General features: G+C 50.4%; 1 protein-coding gene across 2 annotated transcripts in view; it reads right to left on the reverse strand.

The window, feature by feature from the left end:
* Window positions 1-3,263: 3,263 nt before the first annotated feature.
* The window catches only part of LOC140427812 (omega-amidase NIT2-like), a 65,707-nt gene continuing 50,916 nt past the window's right edge, over window positions 3,264-18,054 (reverse strand). For both annotated transcript variants that reach the window (XM_072513491.1, XM_072513490.1), the window contains 4 exons: window positions 10,308-10,386; window positions 5,829-5,927; window positions 4,553-4,608; window positions 3,264-3,669 (listed from right to left, as the gene is read on the reverse strand). In XM_072513491.1, the coding sequence (XP_072369592.1) occupies window positions 3,578-3,669; window positions 4,553-4,608; window positions 5,829-5,927; window positions 10,308-10,386 (326 nt within the window). In that variant the 3' untranslated portion in view covers window positions 3,264-3,577. The remainder of the gene's footprint in view (window positions 3,670-4,552; window positions 4,609-5,828; window positions 5,928-10,307; window positions 10,387-18,054) is intronic.

The following is an 18,054-nucleotide window of genomic DNA, read 5'->3' on the forward strand; positions in this document are numbered from 1 at the left end:
GAATGGTTGACCGGTACGGACTGCGGGCCACCTTCTCGTACCTAGACAACGTCACCATCTGCGGCCACGATCAGCAGGACCACAACGCTAACCTTCTCAAATTTCTCCACACCGCCAAACTCCTTAATCTCACGTATAATAAGGAGAAGTGCGTGTTCCACACCAACCGCTTAGCCATCCTTGGCTATGTTGTGGAAAATGGAGTTCTAGGGCCCTACCCCGACCGCATGCGCCCCCTCATGGAACTCCCCCGCCCCCACTGCTCCAAGGCCCTGAAACGATGCCTGGGGTTGTTCTCCTATTATGCCCAGTGGGTCCCTAACTATGCGGACAAGGCCCGCCCACTCATTCAGTCCACAGTTATTCCCCTGATGGCTGAGGCCCGTCAGACCTTTAACCGCATCAAGGCAGACATCAGCAAGGCCACGATGCACGCGGTTGACGAGACCCTCCCCTTTCAGGTCGAGAGCGATGCGTCGGGCATAGCTCTGGCCGCCACCCTCAACCAGGCAGGCAGGCCCATGGCATTCATTTCCCGCACCCTCCATGCCTCCGAAATTCGGCACTCCTCTGTCGAAAAGGAGGCCCAGGCCATTGGGGAAGCTGTGCGACATTGGAGGCATTACCTGGCCGGCAGGAGATTCACTCTCCTCACTGACCAACGGTCGTTTGCCTTCATGTTCAATAACACACAGCGGGGCAAGATCAAAAACGCTAAGATCTTGAGGTGGAGAATCGAGCTCTCCACCTATAATTACGAGATTTTGTATTGTCCCGGGAAGCTCAATGAGCCCCCTGACGCCCTATCCCGCGGTATATGAGCCAGCGCATGAATGGACTGACTCCGGGCTCTACACGAAGGCCTCTGTCACCCGGGGGTCACCCGGTTCTTCCACTTCATCAAGGCCCGCAATCTGCCCTACTTCATTGAGGAGGTCAAGACTGTCACCAGAGACTGCCAGGTCTGCGCGGAGTGCAAACCGCACTTCTACTGGCCAGATCGAGCACACCTAGTGAAGGCCTCCCGTCCCTTTGAACGCCTCCGCATGGACTTCAAAGGGCCCCTCCCCTCCACCGACCGAAACAGGTACTTTCTGAACGTGGTCGATGAGTGCTCCCGGTTTCCCTTCGCCATCCCATGCCCCGATATGACTTCTGCCACGGTCATTAAAGCCCTCCACAGCATCTTCGCTCGGTTTCCCCACCTACGTCCACAGCGATCGGGAATCCTCCTTTATGAGCAATGAGCTGCGTCAGTTCCTGCTCAGCAAGGGCATTGTCTCGAGCAGGATGACCAGCTACAACCCCCGGGGAAATGGGCAGGTGGAGAGGGAGAATGGGACGGTTTGGAAGGCCGTCCTGCTGGCCCTACGGTCTAAGAATCTCCCAGTCACCCGCTGGCAGGATGTGCTCCCCGACGCGCTCCAGTCCATCCGATTGCTCCTCTGCACTGCAACTAACGAACCCCCCCATGAATGTCTCTTTGCCTTCCCCAGGAAGTCCACCTCCGGGTCTCGCTCCCAACATGGCTGGCAGTTCCTGGACCCGTCCTCCTTCGCTAACACGTGCGGATCCATAAGTCGGATCCGTTGGTCGAAAGAGTCCAACTCCTGCACGCGAACCCGCAATACGCCTATGTGGCGCACCTCGACAGGTGCCAGGACACAGTATCCCTCCGGGACTTGGCACCTGCTGGATCCCAACCCACAGCCACCACCCCCTCCCCCCTCCGGTTGCCCTTGCGCCACTCCCCCTCCCCCCCCAGCGCACCTCACCGCAGCCCCCGCCCCAGGAGGATCCGTCCTCCCACTGGTTCCACTTGGAGGCGATGAAGACGAGGACAACACACTCCCGGAGTCACCGGTGACCAAGTCGGCGCCCGCATCACCACCAGGACCGAGGCGATTACAGCGGAGGATCAAGGCCCCCGACAGACTGAACTTGTAAATTTTTCCACCTACCCCGCCGGACTCTTTTTTTTTAATGGGGTGAATGTGGTAGTCACCACTAACTGTATTAGATGTATATTCGATGTAGTACGGTAAGGCTCCTGTACAAGAGGTACTTGGGTAAATCCCTGCCTGCTGGCTCCGCCCAGTAGGCAGCGTATAAATGTGTGTGCTCGCTGGTGCTGCTCCCATTCTGGTGGCAGCTACAGGAGGCCACACATCTTTGCTCAATAAAGTCTCGATTATTCCAATACTCTCGTCTTTGTAGTAATTGATAGTGCATCAGTGAGCAGGTATAATGAACCAAAACTGGGTATGACACACCTTCTCATTGTGGGCAAGGACCTGGCCATCAGGTGTGAGGCACTCTGTTGCTGTAGGTCTGGCCCATTCCTCACTCCTCTGGAGTCATTGTCCACTTCATCTGGGGTGCAAAATGCACCATGTTGAAAGGGACGCGATTTAGATAAGGTGGGGGGGGGGGAGAGAAATTTGCCCAACATTGCCCTCACACTGACCTTTGTGGCTGCATCAGGCATCTCCAACAATGTTGGACTCCTTTTGCGCTACACTAGAGTATCAGCCTTGATCTTGTGCTCAAGTCTCGGAGAGGAATTTGAACTCAGTCTTATGATTGTTGATGCTCTTGATCTGAACATGTGAAGGATTTAAAATGAGATACATGCACAAAGGACACCAATAATGACAAAGCCTTGCTGTTTGCGACTACTTTCGTGAATTTGTTTACCATCGTAAAAGTCCTGTGCAGACGATCACATGCTGCAGCTCCAAATCTTCACCTATCCACAATTATAAACATGACAAGTTTTTACCTGAACCTATACTGGTCCTAAAATAAAGAAAAATTGGCATTTAGAAGAGACAGAGAAACCAAGGAGCCATAACCTCCACCCACTGTTGGACAGAGAAGGCAATAACCCCTCCATTTACAATGAACGGTAGCATTGTGGATAGCACAATTGCTTCACAGCCCCAGGGTCACAGGTTTGATTCCGGCTTGGGGCACTGTCTGTGCGGAGTCTGCACATCCTCCCCGTGTGTGCGTGGGTTTCCTCCGGGTGCTCCGGTTTCCTCCCACAGTCCAAAGATGCGCGGGTTAGGTGGATTGGCCATGATAAATTGCCCTTAGTGTCCAAAATTGCCCTTGGTGTTGGGTGGGGTTACTGGGTTATGGGGATAGAGTGGAGGTGTTGATCTTGGGTAGGGTGCTCTTTCCGGGAGCCGGTGCGGTCTCGATGGGCCGAATGGCCTGCTGCACTGTAAATTCTATGAATGTAATATCAACTACTCTAATTGCACTTGTATCATTTTAATGTCATGGAAAATACATGCAATAATAATGTATGGCAGAGCATAAAACTAATTTCAACATAGTTCAGATGAAATTTTAAACATTGAGTGATGTACATCACAGAAAACTGAAGACTTTACTACAATTCCCTCACAATAATCTATTATTCTATATTTCAAAAAACTGATGGTTTGCGCATTTACTGTTTTAAATCTAGCTGGGTTTAAGGTTGATACACAAATCGCTGAGGTAATTGGAAGATTTGTGTTTCCATGTACTGCATCTGACTGAAGGGCCTGAGCGATCGCAAGGATACTCAATTTTGCACAGCCTGAACGCTGTAGAGATCTTGCCGTTTCTGCTTGAGAACTGGGATCTGTTGGCGAATGTCCGAAAGATATTTCAAATCTGTTCAGAGGAAAATTGAGTGCACAAAATTAAAATTTCAGTGCAGTGTCTGTCTGAGGAAACAGTGCAATGTCTTCCTGCATAGAACATAATTAGATGTTTCTTTTATGTTTTCTTGGCTATTTATCTGCTTCAGAGAAGAACGGTGTGAGACAATTTTATTTGCCACTACTACAACATTGAAACTGATGTACTTGTGACAGCTAAATTCAAAAATAACCGTAAATGATTAAATCCACTACATGCTCCTGAGGAAATTGTTTGGCAGAGCACATTACAGGGAGCTCTGGGTGTCGGGGAATTGCAGAGGTTCGCTGGGATTGAATTTCTAATTAGATATTCAAAGTACTGTATATAATATTGTAAATATTTATTTTGTCAGATGCATGTTTCTTGGAACAAATGCACAGTTAGAAATAATCAAAGCAACTTTCTGAACTTATGTGTTAAAGTATGAATTAAAAAGAATCAAGAAAGACAATTAAGTTCTTTTAGTTATTGCTGAAAAAGCCGAATGGCTCTTGAGGTGAATATGACCACGAGGTTAGGGCAGTCCGTACAGGACGATTGCCAAGTGGCTAGGGATGCACAAGTCACCATCTTCAGCAGAGCAGAAGAGTAAATCAAAATGCAGAATTGCTTCATCTTATTGCAAGACTCCACCCTCCAGAGACCAGAAGGAGAATGGACAAGCAAGAGATCAAACTGATCCATTTGTTTTTCACATCAAACCCAAGAAAAGTACTGGCTGCAAACTGAGCATATATCATTTACCCATCCAGACTGAAGGATTGGGTAAGAAAAGCAATAAAGGAGAGGGACGTCTTTCCTACATAATTAATTACCAATCATGTACGAGGCAAGCTTTTCACCAGATTCTCACCTATATCTGCGTATATTATGGTCTCCTCAGAACCAGCTTTGGCTACAACTTCGCCCCTGAAAAGACAAGAAACAGATGCACATTAAAATGTCTACATTTTAGGTGCTTGGTAAGCAATTTTTTTCTGAAGTTAATGCTTTAAAAGTGAACATTTAAAAATGAAATGAACTTCTAGATAGAGTTTTAAAAATTAATTCAGAGCTGTTCATGTGGAGTTCGCACATTCTTCCCGTGTCTGTGTGGGTCTCACCCCCACAACCCAAAGATGTGCAGGATAGGTGGATTGACCGCGGTTTAAATTGCCCCTTAATTGGAAAACAATTTTGAAAATTAATTCAGAAATGTGGCTTCCCTGGCTAGAACAGCATTTGTTACCCATCGCCAATTGCCCTTGAAGGTGGTGGTGAGCTTTCTTCTTGAACTGCTGCAGTCCATATGGTGTAGGTGCACCCACAGTGCTGTTAGGGAGGGAGTTGCAGGATTTTGAGCCAACGACAGGAAAGGTGCACCGGTATATTTCCAAGTCAAGATGGTGAGTGACTTGGAGGGGATGTTTCAGGTGGTGGTGTACCCAGGTATCTGATGCCCTTGTCCTTCTCAATGGTAGCGGCCATGGGTTTGGAAGATGCTGCGAATGGAGTCTTGGTGAGTTCCTGCAGTGCATCTTGTAGATGTATGTCTACTGTCTGTCAGTGGTAGAAGGAGTGAATGTTTGTGATGGCATGCCAATTAAGCAGGTTGCTTTTTTCCGGATGGTGTCAAGCTTCATGGGTGTTGTTGGAGCAGCACTCATACAGGCAAGTGGAGAGCATTCATTTACACTCCTGACTTGTGTGTTGTGGATGGTGGACAGGCTTTGGAGAGTCAGGAGATGAGTTACTTGCTGCAAGGTACCTCCGACCTGCTCTTGTAGCTACAGCATTTACTTGGCTGGTCTAGCTCAGTTTTCGATCAATGGTAATTCCCCCAGGATGCTGTTAGTGGGGGATTCAGCAATGATAATTCCACTGAATATAAAGGGGCGATGGTTAGATTCTCGCTTGTTAGGGATGGTCATTGCCTGGCACTTGTGTGGTGTGAATGTTACTTGTCAGGCCAAGCCTGGGTATTGTCTGGATCTTGCTGCACTTTGACATGAACTGCCCTATTAGAGGCAAACCTCTAGAATAGTGTAAAAAACTAGCCGAATGCTGCAACGGGAGGCAATGTCTGGATGGATGAGCTGAAACAGACCAGATGACTTTCCTCGACTGTAATTATCTTGTGAAATACATACCATGGGTTTACTACACTGCTGTGCCCCCATGCCACATAGGAGTCATTCTCGTTGTGTGCAGGTGACACAGCTGCTATATACACCTGGTTGTCAACAGCCCTGTTAACAGATGAAAAAGTAATTTAGCAAAAATGCAATTTCTTTTCATATACAATCTACACATTTTACAGAAAAATTCTACAGGATTTAAAGAGCAATGTAGATTTATAATATTAGATTTCTTGATTAAAAGGTTCACCAGTTCCCCTGCTCGGTGCTCTCCCCCACCATCATTACATTATTAAGGCGTTCCCTGATCTTTTAGCTTCCAGTTTTGACAAAATGTCTTTACCCTAAAGATTAATTTATCCAGACATCCAGTGGTAACATGTAGGTGGAGGTCACACATGGGTGGCTCCCACTGTATTCTCATTGTTTGGCCTTTTTCACCCAGTTTTGGGGGGGAACATTTATATGAGCTGTCTGCAGTAAAGTTATGGGAATTAGAGGATATCGAATTCCCAATGAAAGAATACGGCACAAAGAGGAACGAGCGCTAGTCCACCCGCCGATGGGGCTGCGCCCATTATAGTGGACATTCTGGCCGAGCTGATGGCGGTGGAGTTTAAGCGGCAGTTTACCAAACGTTTTGAGTGGCATGGGAAGGATATGATGGAAACGCTAAAGCAGCTGGCCCCGATAAAGGAAGCTCTTGGCAAGACGTTGGAGACGGTGTGGGAGTATGGTGAGGTGTTGAAGGGGGTGGAGGAAGCATTGACGCAGCGCAGCGACCAGCTCGCCTCGATGGGAGAGGAGCTGTGGAAGGTGGGGGAAAGCAATAAAGGACTGAGAGCCTGTGGAGTACCTGGAGAACAGGTCATGGCAGCAGAATCTTCGGATCGTGGGACTTCGTGAGGGGCTGGAGGACTCAAGGCCAATGGAATACTTTTCGGGGACGAACACCTCCCTCTTTGAGCTGGATCGGGCTCATTGGTCACTTCGGCTGAAACCAAAGGTGAATGATCCACAGAGAGCTGTGATAGTCTGTTTCCACAGCCACCAGATGAAGGCGAGGGTTTTGCGATGGACAAGCAGAATCGGGAGGTGAGGTGGGAAGGCAGTGGTATTCGTACATACCAGGAAGTCATGGTGGAGTTGGCAAGATAGTGGCCTTTAATAGGGCGAAGGCAGCGCTGTACAAAAGTGATGCATGGTTCGGGGTGGCCTAGCCGGCGAAGCTGAGAGTTATGTATAACTCCAAGGGCCATTTCTTTGAGATGGTGGAGGAAGTGGAGACGTTCGTGAAGGCTGAAGGACTGGGACTGAACTGGATTCAGACTTTGATTTCTTATGTTGTGGTTGGGAGGAGATGGTTTGGGGATGGTGGGACAATGGACCGCGGTTTTTCCCCCTTGGTTTGGTGTTTAGCATGTTGGTTCTTTAGAAGGCATGGCTGTGGCGGGGAGATGGGTTCTTTGTTGGTCTTTGTGTTAGGTATAGTGGGGGAGGGGCTCTGGTGGGGGCCATCTCGCTAGCAAACTTAAGTTGGCTAATGAACAGCAGTGAGCTGGGGGAGGGGCTGCGGTTAGCCGAGCCTGTGCGGACAGGTTTCGGCCGGCATGGGAGGTGTGAATGGTGGGGGGATGGGGAGTACGCTGAGAGAAGCAGTTTCGAGAGGAAGTGCTTGGAGGCTTTCTGGGATTGGGTGAGGGGGAGGGGTAGTTTGTTGATGGTAACTCGGGGTAGGGCTTGGCCTCACTCGTGGGGCTGGGCCGGGTATATTTTGGGAGTAAGTTGGGCCGAGGAGGTTGGTGGGGGCAGGGGGGCAGGTATGCCCTGCGGGGCAGTAATGGCTGATAGGAGGGGGAGATGAGAAACTCCCCAGTCCAAATGGTAATGTGGAACGTGCGGGGGTTGGGCAGACTGGTGAAGACACTGAGAGTCTTTTCGCATTTAAAGAGCTTGAGAGCCAATGTTGTGATGCCACAGGAGACCCTGGGAGGAGATGGTTTGGGGATGGTGGGACAATGGACCGAGGTCAAGGATGAGCCGGTGGAGGACACTTGCAAGTGGTGTGGGAGAGATCCGGCCAACCATGTACATGTGTTCTGGTCCTGCCCAAAGTTGGAGACATTTTGGAAGTCTTTATTCAGCACCATGTTGCCGATCTTGCACTTTGACTTGGAGCCCAGTCCCCTGGGGGCCATATTTGGGGTGATGTACCGGAGATGCGGGGAGTGGCGGGGGGGGGATGTTTTAGCCTTTGCCTCGCTGATTGCTCGCCAGCGGGTTCTGTTGGGTTGGATGTCAGCTTCTTCACCCTGTGCCTCACTGTGGCTGGGGGACTTGATGGAATTCCTGCATCTTGGGAAGGTGAAGTTCACCTTGAGGGGCGGCGATTGAGAGGTTCCATAAAAGATGGGGTCTTCACTTTAAAGAGTTGGTTACTGTCAACTGCTGAGGAGGTTCAGGAGGGGGGGGGGGGGGCGGTTGGGATGGGTGGGGTTTTTCGGCGAGTTATATGGGGGTTGGTTGGTAGGGTTAGGGTTAGTTATTTTTTGTGTTTTGTGTTTTGTTTAATTTATAAAATGTTAGAATGTTAAAAACAGGGCAGCACGGTGGCGCAGTGGTTAACACTGCTGCCTCACGGCATTGAGGACCCGAGTTCGATCCCGGGTCACTGTCTGTGCGGAGATTGCACATTCTCCCCATGTCTGTGTGGGTCTCAACCCCCACAAACCAAAGATGTGCAGGGTAGGTGGATTGGCCACACTATATTGCCCCTTGAGAAAAAAAAATTTAATGTTAAAAACTGGATACAAATAGTTTTGTTAAAAATTAATATATCCTTCCTGCCAAACCTTCCACATTTCCAACATGTTCTGTTTTGACTTCAGTTTTCGCAATTTAAAAAAAATGTACTGACTGTGTATCAATCATGGGAATGTCATGTAATTCCCCCATTCTCATTAAACTAGAGTTACTTTCAACAACATGATCTCCCAATTAAGTATAAATAATTGCACACAAATGATTTTGTTAGACTGGTTATTTGTGCCATGTGGAATACAAATGATTATTAACAGTTTTGAATCCATTACTTCCACACCACTCTAAGATTAACTATTGCTTCAATATTTGCTTAAAAAGAAAATGCCAAGGGCAGCACGGTGGTGCAGTGGTTAGCACTGCTGCCTCACAGCACTGACATCCCAGATTCGATCCTGGCTCTGAGTCACTTTCAAAGAACAAAGAACAATACAGCACAGGTGTAGTGATCTGCATATCTGTGTGTGTATATATATATATATATATATCAGGGGTCAATGTAGATGCACTACAACTAAGCAATCACTAGAGGGAGCACGGGAGATGTATAAATACAGACAGACAGGAAGTCTGAGACTCTTCACAGGAACGGCAGCTGGTGAGCAGGACAAAGACAGGCAGCTCAGATGTAACATAGTATAAGCGCTGGAGAGAGAACAAACTCAAAATAAAGCAACTATTTCAACTGTAAGACTACAAACTTTATTCAGACACAACGAATAACACAACAGGAACCAGCTCTTCAGCAATCCAAGCCTGCGCCGATCACGTCTGTTCATATGCCTATCCAGATAAGTCTTAAAGGTCGCTAACGTATCTGCCTCAACTACTTCACTTGGCAGTGCATTCCAGGCCACCACCACCCTCTGTGTAAAAAAACTTCCCCCGAACATCTCCACTGAACCTTTCCCCCCTCACCTTGAACTTGTGCCCACTTGTAATTGTCATTTCCGCCCAGGGGAAAAGCCTCCAACTTTCTATCTGTACCCCTAATCATTTTATAAACTTCTATCAGGTTGCCCTTCAGCCTCCGTCTCTCTAGGGAGAACAATCTCAGTTTATTCAATCTCTCCTCATAGCTAATACCCTCCATACCAGGCAACATCCTGGTAAACCTTTTCTGTACTCTCTCCAAAGCCTCCACATCCTTCTGATAGTGCGGTGACCAGAATTGGACGCAGTATCCCAAATGTGGCCTAACCAACGTTCTATATAATTGTAACATAATTTTTGAGCTTTTATACTCAATACCCCATCCTATGAAGGCAAGCATGCCATATGCTTTCTTTATCACCATTTCCACCTGTGCTGCCACTTTTAAGGATCTGTGCACGCCCAGATCTCTCTGTGTCTCTATGCTCCTGATGGTTCTGCCATTTATTTTATAGCTCACATCTGAATTGGATCTACCAAAATGCATCACCTCGCATTTGTCCGGGTTAAATTCCATCTCCCATTTCTCTGCCCAATTTTGCAGCCCATGTGGAGTTTGCACATTCTCCCTGTATTTGCATGGCTTCACCCCCAGAACTTGGGTAGGTGGATTGGCCATGCTAAATTGCCCCTTAATTGGAAAAAAATGAATTGGGTATTTTAAATGTAAAAAATAAATAAATAAAATGACCACCTGTATTCTCTCTGTAATCCACTCAGAATATCTTTACCACTCACCGAGCTCTTTGTAAGAGTTCCCAATGGGCTGGGCCTGTGGTCATGCTAAATGCTCCTGGATAAACAAGAAGTTGACAGCCTGCAGAGAACATTAAAAAATAGTTTTGATAACAGCTGACCCACAGTTTTAAAATGAGAGCTGACTGATTATTGCTGGGTATTAAATAGAATATCCGGCAGCTACCAAAACTGGGATGAGACACACCGCTTGCACCAGCAGCAGTGATGGAGAAGCAGTCGAGGTCCCAGGTTCGATCCCGGCTCTGGGTCACTGTCCATGTGGAGTTTGCACATTCTCCCCGTGTTTGCGTGGGTTTCACCCCCACAACACAAAGATGTGCAGGGTAGGTGGATTGAACATGCTAAATTGCCCCTTAATTGAAAAAAATGAATTGGATACTCTAAAAAAAAAATTTTTTAACTTTCCACTATCATCAGGGAAATTGCAGGGGTCAGAAATAAAACTGCACCACACCCTTTGAGCAAATGTGTGAATGCAAACACAACAAGGAGGCAGTGACATTGTGGTATTGTCACAGACCCACAGCAATGTGGTTGACTCGTAACTGCCCTCTGAAATGGCCTAGCAAGCCACTCAGTTCAAGGGCAATTAGGGATGGGAAATAAATGCTGGCCCTGTCAGCGACTTCCACAAAATAATTTTTTTTAAACTGTCTATAGCATCTGCCCTGCAAGTACATGGGTAGTTGTCAGAGAATCAAGGGTTCAAGGCTTTTACAATAGTTTTATGAAATAAATGCATGGAGGAGCTCAATCTTGGGAATAACTACCTTGTTTTTATCCAGACCCTCCAAGTCTTCAACTCATCCTCAAAGAGCTTCAAAGCCAATGGGACACTTTCAAAGCGCAGACCTTGTTCCAATGTGGGGAAATAACAGCCAGTTTGTGCACACCAAAGGCTAACACACAGAAATGACCAGATAATGTGCTTTGGGGTTGTAGGTTGAGGGATAAATGTTGGTCAGGACACCAGGGAGCCCAACCTGCTGTGGTAAACCACTGTATTGTATTGTACGGTTGTACTGTTACATGCCTGGGCTTGTCCCTGCTGGCTCCTAACCACTGTAGTAGATAATATGTTTATTGTGGTAAACTGCCATTGTATTATATGTAATGTGGTAAACCACTGCCTGCTGGCTCCACCTCCCCTCGGGCTCGGTATAAAGGTGGCTGGTCTCCGCCGCTGCCACAGTTCGGGATCAGAGGCCAGGAGGCTTTCTGTTTAGTTTATTAAAGCCTCAGTTACGTTCACTACTTGTCTTATGTTCATTGATGGCACATCAATTTAATAAACTAAACATCGAAGATGAATTCATCGCTCAAGCCTGATCACCTGGAGCTGGACCCACAGGCAGCCGACGCCACTGCAACATTCGAGCACTGGCTAAGCTGCTTCGAAGCGTACCTCGGATCCTCCACCGAAGACTTCACCGACCTCCAGAAGCAGCAGATCCTCAACGCACGGGTGAGCCCGCAAGTTTTCCTTCTCATCAGGGATGCCCCCTCGTATACGGAGGCGATAATGCTGCTGAAGGGACAATATGTAAAGTCTGTAAACGAGGTGTATGTCAGGCACCTTCTTGCCACGAGGCGACAACGCCCTGGGGAATCACTAGCCGAATTCCTGCGTGCCTTGCTGGGATCTCGGCCGGAACTGTGCTTGCCAGGCGTTATCGGCCCTCCACCACACGGAGCTGCTGATCAGGGACGCCTATGTCGCAGGCATGAAATCAAACTACATCCGCCAGCGATTGCTAGAAGGGGGTACACTCGGCCTCCCAGAGACAGTGCAGCTCTCAAACTCGCTGGAGGTGGCCTTCCAGAACATGGGGGCCTACACCTCCGACAACGTGGCACCCTCGTGGACCTCATGGGTGCTGCCATCATCCGACTCGAGTGCGGCACAAGCCTGTGCCGTGCAGCAGCCCACCAACACCGGAAGCCCGAAGTGCTACTTTTGGGGCCAGGGTAAGCATCCCAGACAATGCTGCCCTGCACGGAACGCAACTTGCAACGGGTGTGGGAGGAAGGGCCACATTGCGAAAGCGTGCCAGGCCCGATCTCTCCCTAAAACACCTAGGCCCAGCAGCATTGCCCGCTGCCTGTCGGGGCCGCTCCCAGCTGCCGTGCCACCCGCCATGTGCGACCCATGGGGGCCGCCATCTTTGACGCCATCGCCGATGCCACCCGCCACGCGTGACCCATGGGGGCCGCCATCTTGGGAACACTCCGCACCTCCCGGGAGCCCTGCTCACCCGGTGGTACGCTTGCCGCCGTTACCTCCGACCGGCCTACCCATCACCTTCCGAAGCTCGCCTCCATCATGCTCAACCAGTCCCGGCCTCATCACCTCGCAAAATCTATGATGACCGTCCGGATCAACGGGCACGAGACGGCCTGTCTTTTCGACTCCGGGAGCACAGACAGCTTCATGCTTCCAGATACGGTACGGTGCTGCTCCCTCCCAATCTTACCCGCGTCCCAGAAAATCTCCCTGGATTCTGGATCACATTCAGTAGAAATCTGGGGGTACTGTGTCGCGACCCTTACTGTACAAGGCGTAGAGTACACCAACTTTAAGCTCTACGTCCTTCTCCATCTGTACGCTGCCCTATTACTGGGGCTTGACTTCCAGTGCCACCTCCAAAGCCTTACTTTAAAGTTCGGTGGACCCCTGCCCCCCCTCACCATCTGCAGCATCACGACCCTTAAGGTCGCCCCACCCCGCTCTTCGCTAACCTCACCCCGAACTATAAGCCCATCATTACTAGGAGCAGACGATACAGTGCCCGGGACAGGGCCTTTATCAGGTCGGAGGTCCAGCGACTCCTACGAGAGGGGATCATTGAGGCTAGTACCAGCCCCTGTAGAGCCCTAGTGGTGGTCGTCAAGACTGAGGAGAAGCGACTTTCGGTTGCGGCAGGGATGAGCTAGCCGCACGTTTCGGCGGCTCCAGCTCCGACGGAACTTTGGGCTCTTTTAAGAGCCCCAACGGGGACTTTGCCGGCCGAAAAACCCGGTGCGAGGCGCGAGGGAAGGGAGTCCCCCCGAACGACGGAGGGAAAACCCGGCGGCGGCGGCTGCAGCCCGAAGAATCTTCGACCACAAAGTCAGAGGGAGTGGAGAACAAAATGGCGGCGGAGAAATCGCAGGTGACATGGGGGCCTGAGCAGGACGAGGTTGTGAGACGGTGCGTGGACCTGCTGAAGAAGGAGGTAATGACCCCGTTGTTACAGGCAATTGAGGGGCTTAAGGAGACCTTAAAGACCCAGGAGACTGAACTTCGCGTGGTGGAGCAGAAGGTGTCAGGTATTGAGGACGAGGTCCTGGGCCTGGCGGTTAAGACTCAGACGCACGAGGCACTTCATAAAAAGTGTGCTGACAGGATTGAGGCCCATGAAAATGGAGCGCGAAGGAAGAACCTTAGGATACTAGGTCTCCCGGAGGGTGTGGAAGGAGTGGACTGTGGAGCGTACGCAAGTAAGATGCTGAGCTCACTGATGGGTGCTGAGGCCCCTGCGGGCCCCATGGAGATGGAGTGGGCAAATCGGATCCCGGCGAGAAGACCAAAAGCGGGAGAACCACCGAGGGCGATAATCGTGCGATTCTACCGCCTTAAGGACAGAGAAGAGGTCCTGAGATGGGCTAAAAAGGTGCGGAGTAGCAGATGGGAGAATGCTGTGGTAAGGATCTACCAGGATTGGAGTGCGGAGGTGGCGAGAAGGAGGGCGAGCTTCAACCGAGCCAAAGAGGTTTTGCACAAAAGGAAGGTGAAGTTTGGGATGCTGCAGCCGGCAAGACTATGGGTCACGCATCAGGAGAGACACTATTATTTCGAGACAGCGGAGGGAGCATGGTCCTTCATCAATGAAGAGAAACTGGACCGGAACTGAGGGACTGATGCTGCAGGGAACTGTTATTGTTGTTATTATTGTTTTTGTTAATGGGATGGTGAAAGTTAATCGAGAAGTAAACGGGGAAGGGGCGGGACACTGGGGAAATGTGGGCGCCGGTGAGGGGGGGAGAGGCGGGACAGAGTCGGAGAATGGGGAGGGAGAGGGGGAGGGGAAAGGGAGCTGCGCCATAAGAGGCGGGTCAGGTAAAGGGATGTTCCCGCGCCAGAAAGAATAAGGCGGGAAAACAGGCACAAGGCGGATGGGAGTTCCCTCACACCGGGGGGGTCGAGGAGCGAGCAGGAGTAGCCGGGGTCAGTTGAAGTCAGCTGACTTACGGAAGTGATATGGGGGGAGCAATCAAGCTAGATAGGGATCTAGCGGGGGGAGGGGGGGGGGGAGGGGACAACTGGGTTGCTGCTGCGGAAATCCAAAAGGAAATGGCTAAAGAGTGGGTGGTCGGGGACGGAATGCGACGCTGGGGGAGCGAGCGGGAGCACGGAGGCGGGATATGGGACTGGCCTAGAGAAGGTAATGGCTAGTCGACACGGGAGGGGGGCAGGTAGCCCCCCAGTGAGGCTGATCACGTGGAACGTGAGAGGCCTGAATGGACTGATAAAAAGGGCCCGAGCGCTCGCGCATTTGAAAGGACTAAGGGCAGACATGGTTATGCTCCAAGAGACGCACCTAAAGGTGGCGGACCAAGTTAGGCTAAGGAAAGGATGGGTGGGACAGGTGTTCCACTCAGGACTGGACGCAAAGAACAGAGGGGTGGCCATTTTGGTGGGGAAACGGGTAGCATTTGAAGCAAAGACCATCGTAGCAGATAGTGGAGGTAGATATGTAATGGTGAGTGGTAGGCTGGAGGGAATGGAGGTCGTGTTGGCTAATGTGTATGCCCCAAATTGGGACGATGCGGGGTTCATGAGACGGATGCTGGGGCGTATTCCGGACCTGGAGGCCGGAAATTTGATTTTAGGAGGGGACTTCAATACGGTGCTGGACCCGGGGCTAGATAGATCCAGCTCAAGGACTGGAAGAAGGCCGGCAGCGGCCAAGGTACTTAAGGGGTTTATGGACCAAATGGGGGGAGTGGATCCATGGCGATTTCTTAGACCCAGGGCTAGGGAGTATTCCTTCTTCTCCCACGTCCATAAAGTGTACTTTCGGATAGATTTTATTGTTTTAGGAAGGTCGTTGATCTCTAGGGTGGAAGAAGCTGAATACTCAGCCATAGCGGTTTTGGATCATGCCCCACATTGGGTGGACCTGGAAGTAGGAGAGGACAGAGAGCAGAAAACACTCTGGTGATTAGATGTGGGACTGATGGCGGATCAGTGGGAGTGTGTGCAAGAGTGAGGGGGTGTATCGAGAGATACCTGGAGGTCAATGACGACGGCGAGGTCCCTGTGGGAGTGGTCTGGGAAGCACTAAAAGCGGTGGTCAGAGGAGAGCTGATTTCTATTGGGGCCCACAAAAGGAAAACAGAGGCCAAGGAAAGGGATAGATTACTGGGGGAGATTTTAAGGGTGGACAGGGAATTTGCAGAGACCCCGGAGGAGGAGCTGTACAGGGAGAGGAGACGACTCCAGACCGAGTTTGACCTTCTGACCACCAGAAAGGCGGAGGTACTGTGGAGGAAGGCACAGGGGAGGAGGTATGAATATGGGGAAAAGGTTAGTCGCCTGTTGGCGCACCAACTGCGAAAGAGGGCAGCAGCGAGGGAGATAGGAGGAATTAGGGATGAAAGGGGAGACACTGTGCGAAGGGCAGGAAAGATAAATGAGGTGTTTAAGACCTTATATGAAGAACTGTATAGGTCTCAGCCCCCAGAGGAAGAGGAGGGGATGCGGCAGTTCCTGGACCAATTGAGGTTCCCGAAAGTGGAGGAGCAGGTGGTGGCAGGCCTGGGGGCGCCGATTGAGGTGGACGAGGTTATTAAGGGACTGGGAAGCATGCAAGCAGGGAAGGCTCCAGGGCCGGACGAGTTCCCGGTGGAATTCTACAGAAAATATGTGGACTTGTTGGCCCCGTTGTTGGCGAGGACGTTCAATGAGGCCAGGGAAGGGGGGACACTACCCCCGACAATGTCGGAGGCGACGATATCGCTAATTTTGAAGAGGGACAAAGATCCGATGCAGTGTGGGTCCTATAGACCTATTTCACTATTGAACGTGGACGCCAAATTGCTAGCAAAGGTGCTGGCATCGAGGATAGAGGACTGTGTCCCAGGGGTGGTGCACGAAGACCAGACAGGGTTCGTAAAAGGGAGACAATTGAATGTTAACGTGCAACGGCTATTAGGGGTGATAATGATGCCCTCAGTGGAGGGGGAGGCAGAGATAGTGGCGGCAATGGACGCAGAGAAGGCATTTGATAGGGTGGAGTGGGATTTTTTATGGGAAGTGTTCAGGAGGTTTGGGTTTGGGAACGGGTTTATTCGCTGGGTTGGACTACTTTATGGGGCACCAACGGCAAGCGTAGTTACAGGTCGACATAGATCGGAGTATTTCCGATATTATAGGGGAACAAGACAGGGATGCCCGCTGTCTCCATTGTTGTTTGCGCTGGCAATTGAACCTCTGGCCATGGCGTTGAGAGACTCCAGGAAATGGAGAGGGGTTACTAGAGGGGGAGAAGAACACCGAGTCTCGTTATACGCGGATGACCTATTGTTATATGTGTTGGACCCAGCGGGGGGGATGATAGAGGTTATGCGAATCTTGAGGAGGTTCGGGGAATTTTCGGGGTATAGGTTAAACATGGGGACGAATGAATTATATGTGATACATCCAGGGGACCAGAGTAGAGAGATAGAAGGCTTACCGCTAAGGAAAGTGGAAAGAAACTTCCGATACTTGGGGATTCAGATCGCTAGGAGCTGGGGAATCTTGCACAGACTTAATCTGACACGGCTGGTAGAACAAATGGAGGAGGACTTTAAGAGGTGGGACATGCAGCCTTTATCGCTGGCGGGCAGGGTGCAAGCAATTAAGATGATGGTCCTCCCGAGGTTCTTATTTGTATTTCAATGTCTCCCTATTTTAATCACCAGGACCTTTTTTAATAAAATAGATAGGAGCATTACGAGCTTTGTGTGGGCAGGGAAAGTTCCGAGAGTAAGGAGGGGGTTCCTTCAGCGCAGTAGGGACAGAGGAGGACTGGCACTACCGAACTTGGGAGATTATTATTGGGCCGCCAATGTGGCAATGATACGTAGATGGATGATGGAGGGTGAGGGAGCGGCGTGGAAAAGGCTGGAGAGAAGGTCCTGTAAAGGGACGAGTCTAGAGGCGCTGGTGACGGCGCCGCTACCGTTCTCACCGAAAAAGTACACCACGAACCCGGTGGTGGCGGCAACACTGAACATATGAGGACAGTGGAGGCGACAGAGAGGGGTGCGGGGAGCCCTAGTGGGGTCCCCTATCAGGAACAACCATAGGTTCGCCCCAGGAAGAATGGATGGAGGATTTCAGAGCTGGTACCAGTTGGGAATTAGGAAGGTGGGAGATTTATTCATAGATGGGACTTTTGCGAGCTTGGGAGCACTGGAGGAAAAGTATAAGTTACCCCGGGGGAATTTCTTGAGATATATGCAGGTGAGGGCGTTTACTAGACAACAGGTGAGGGGATTTCCGCGGCTCCCGACACAGGGGACACAGGACAGGGTGCTTTCAGGGGTGTGGGTCGGAGAGGGCAAGGTGTCAGAGATTTATAGAGAGATGAGGGAAGAGGGGGAGGAGTCGGTGGTCGAACTAAAAAGAAAGTGGGAAGAAGAATTAGGGGAGGAGATAGAGGAGGGTATGTGGGCTGATGCCCTAAGCAGGGTAAAT

This window comes from Scyliorhinus torazame, chromosome 8 (genome assembly GCF_047496885.1).
Source record: "Scyliorhinus torazame isolate Kashiwa2021f chromosome 8, sScyTor2.1, whole genome shotgun sequence".
NCBI lineage: Eukaryota > Metazoa > Chordata > Chondrichthyes > Carcharhiniformes > Scyliorhinidae > Scyliorhinus > Scyliorhinus torazame.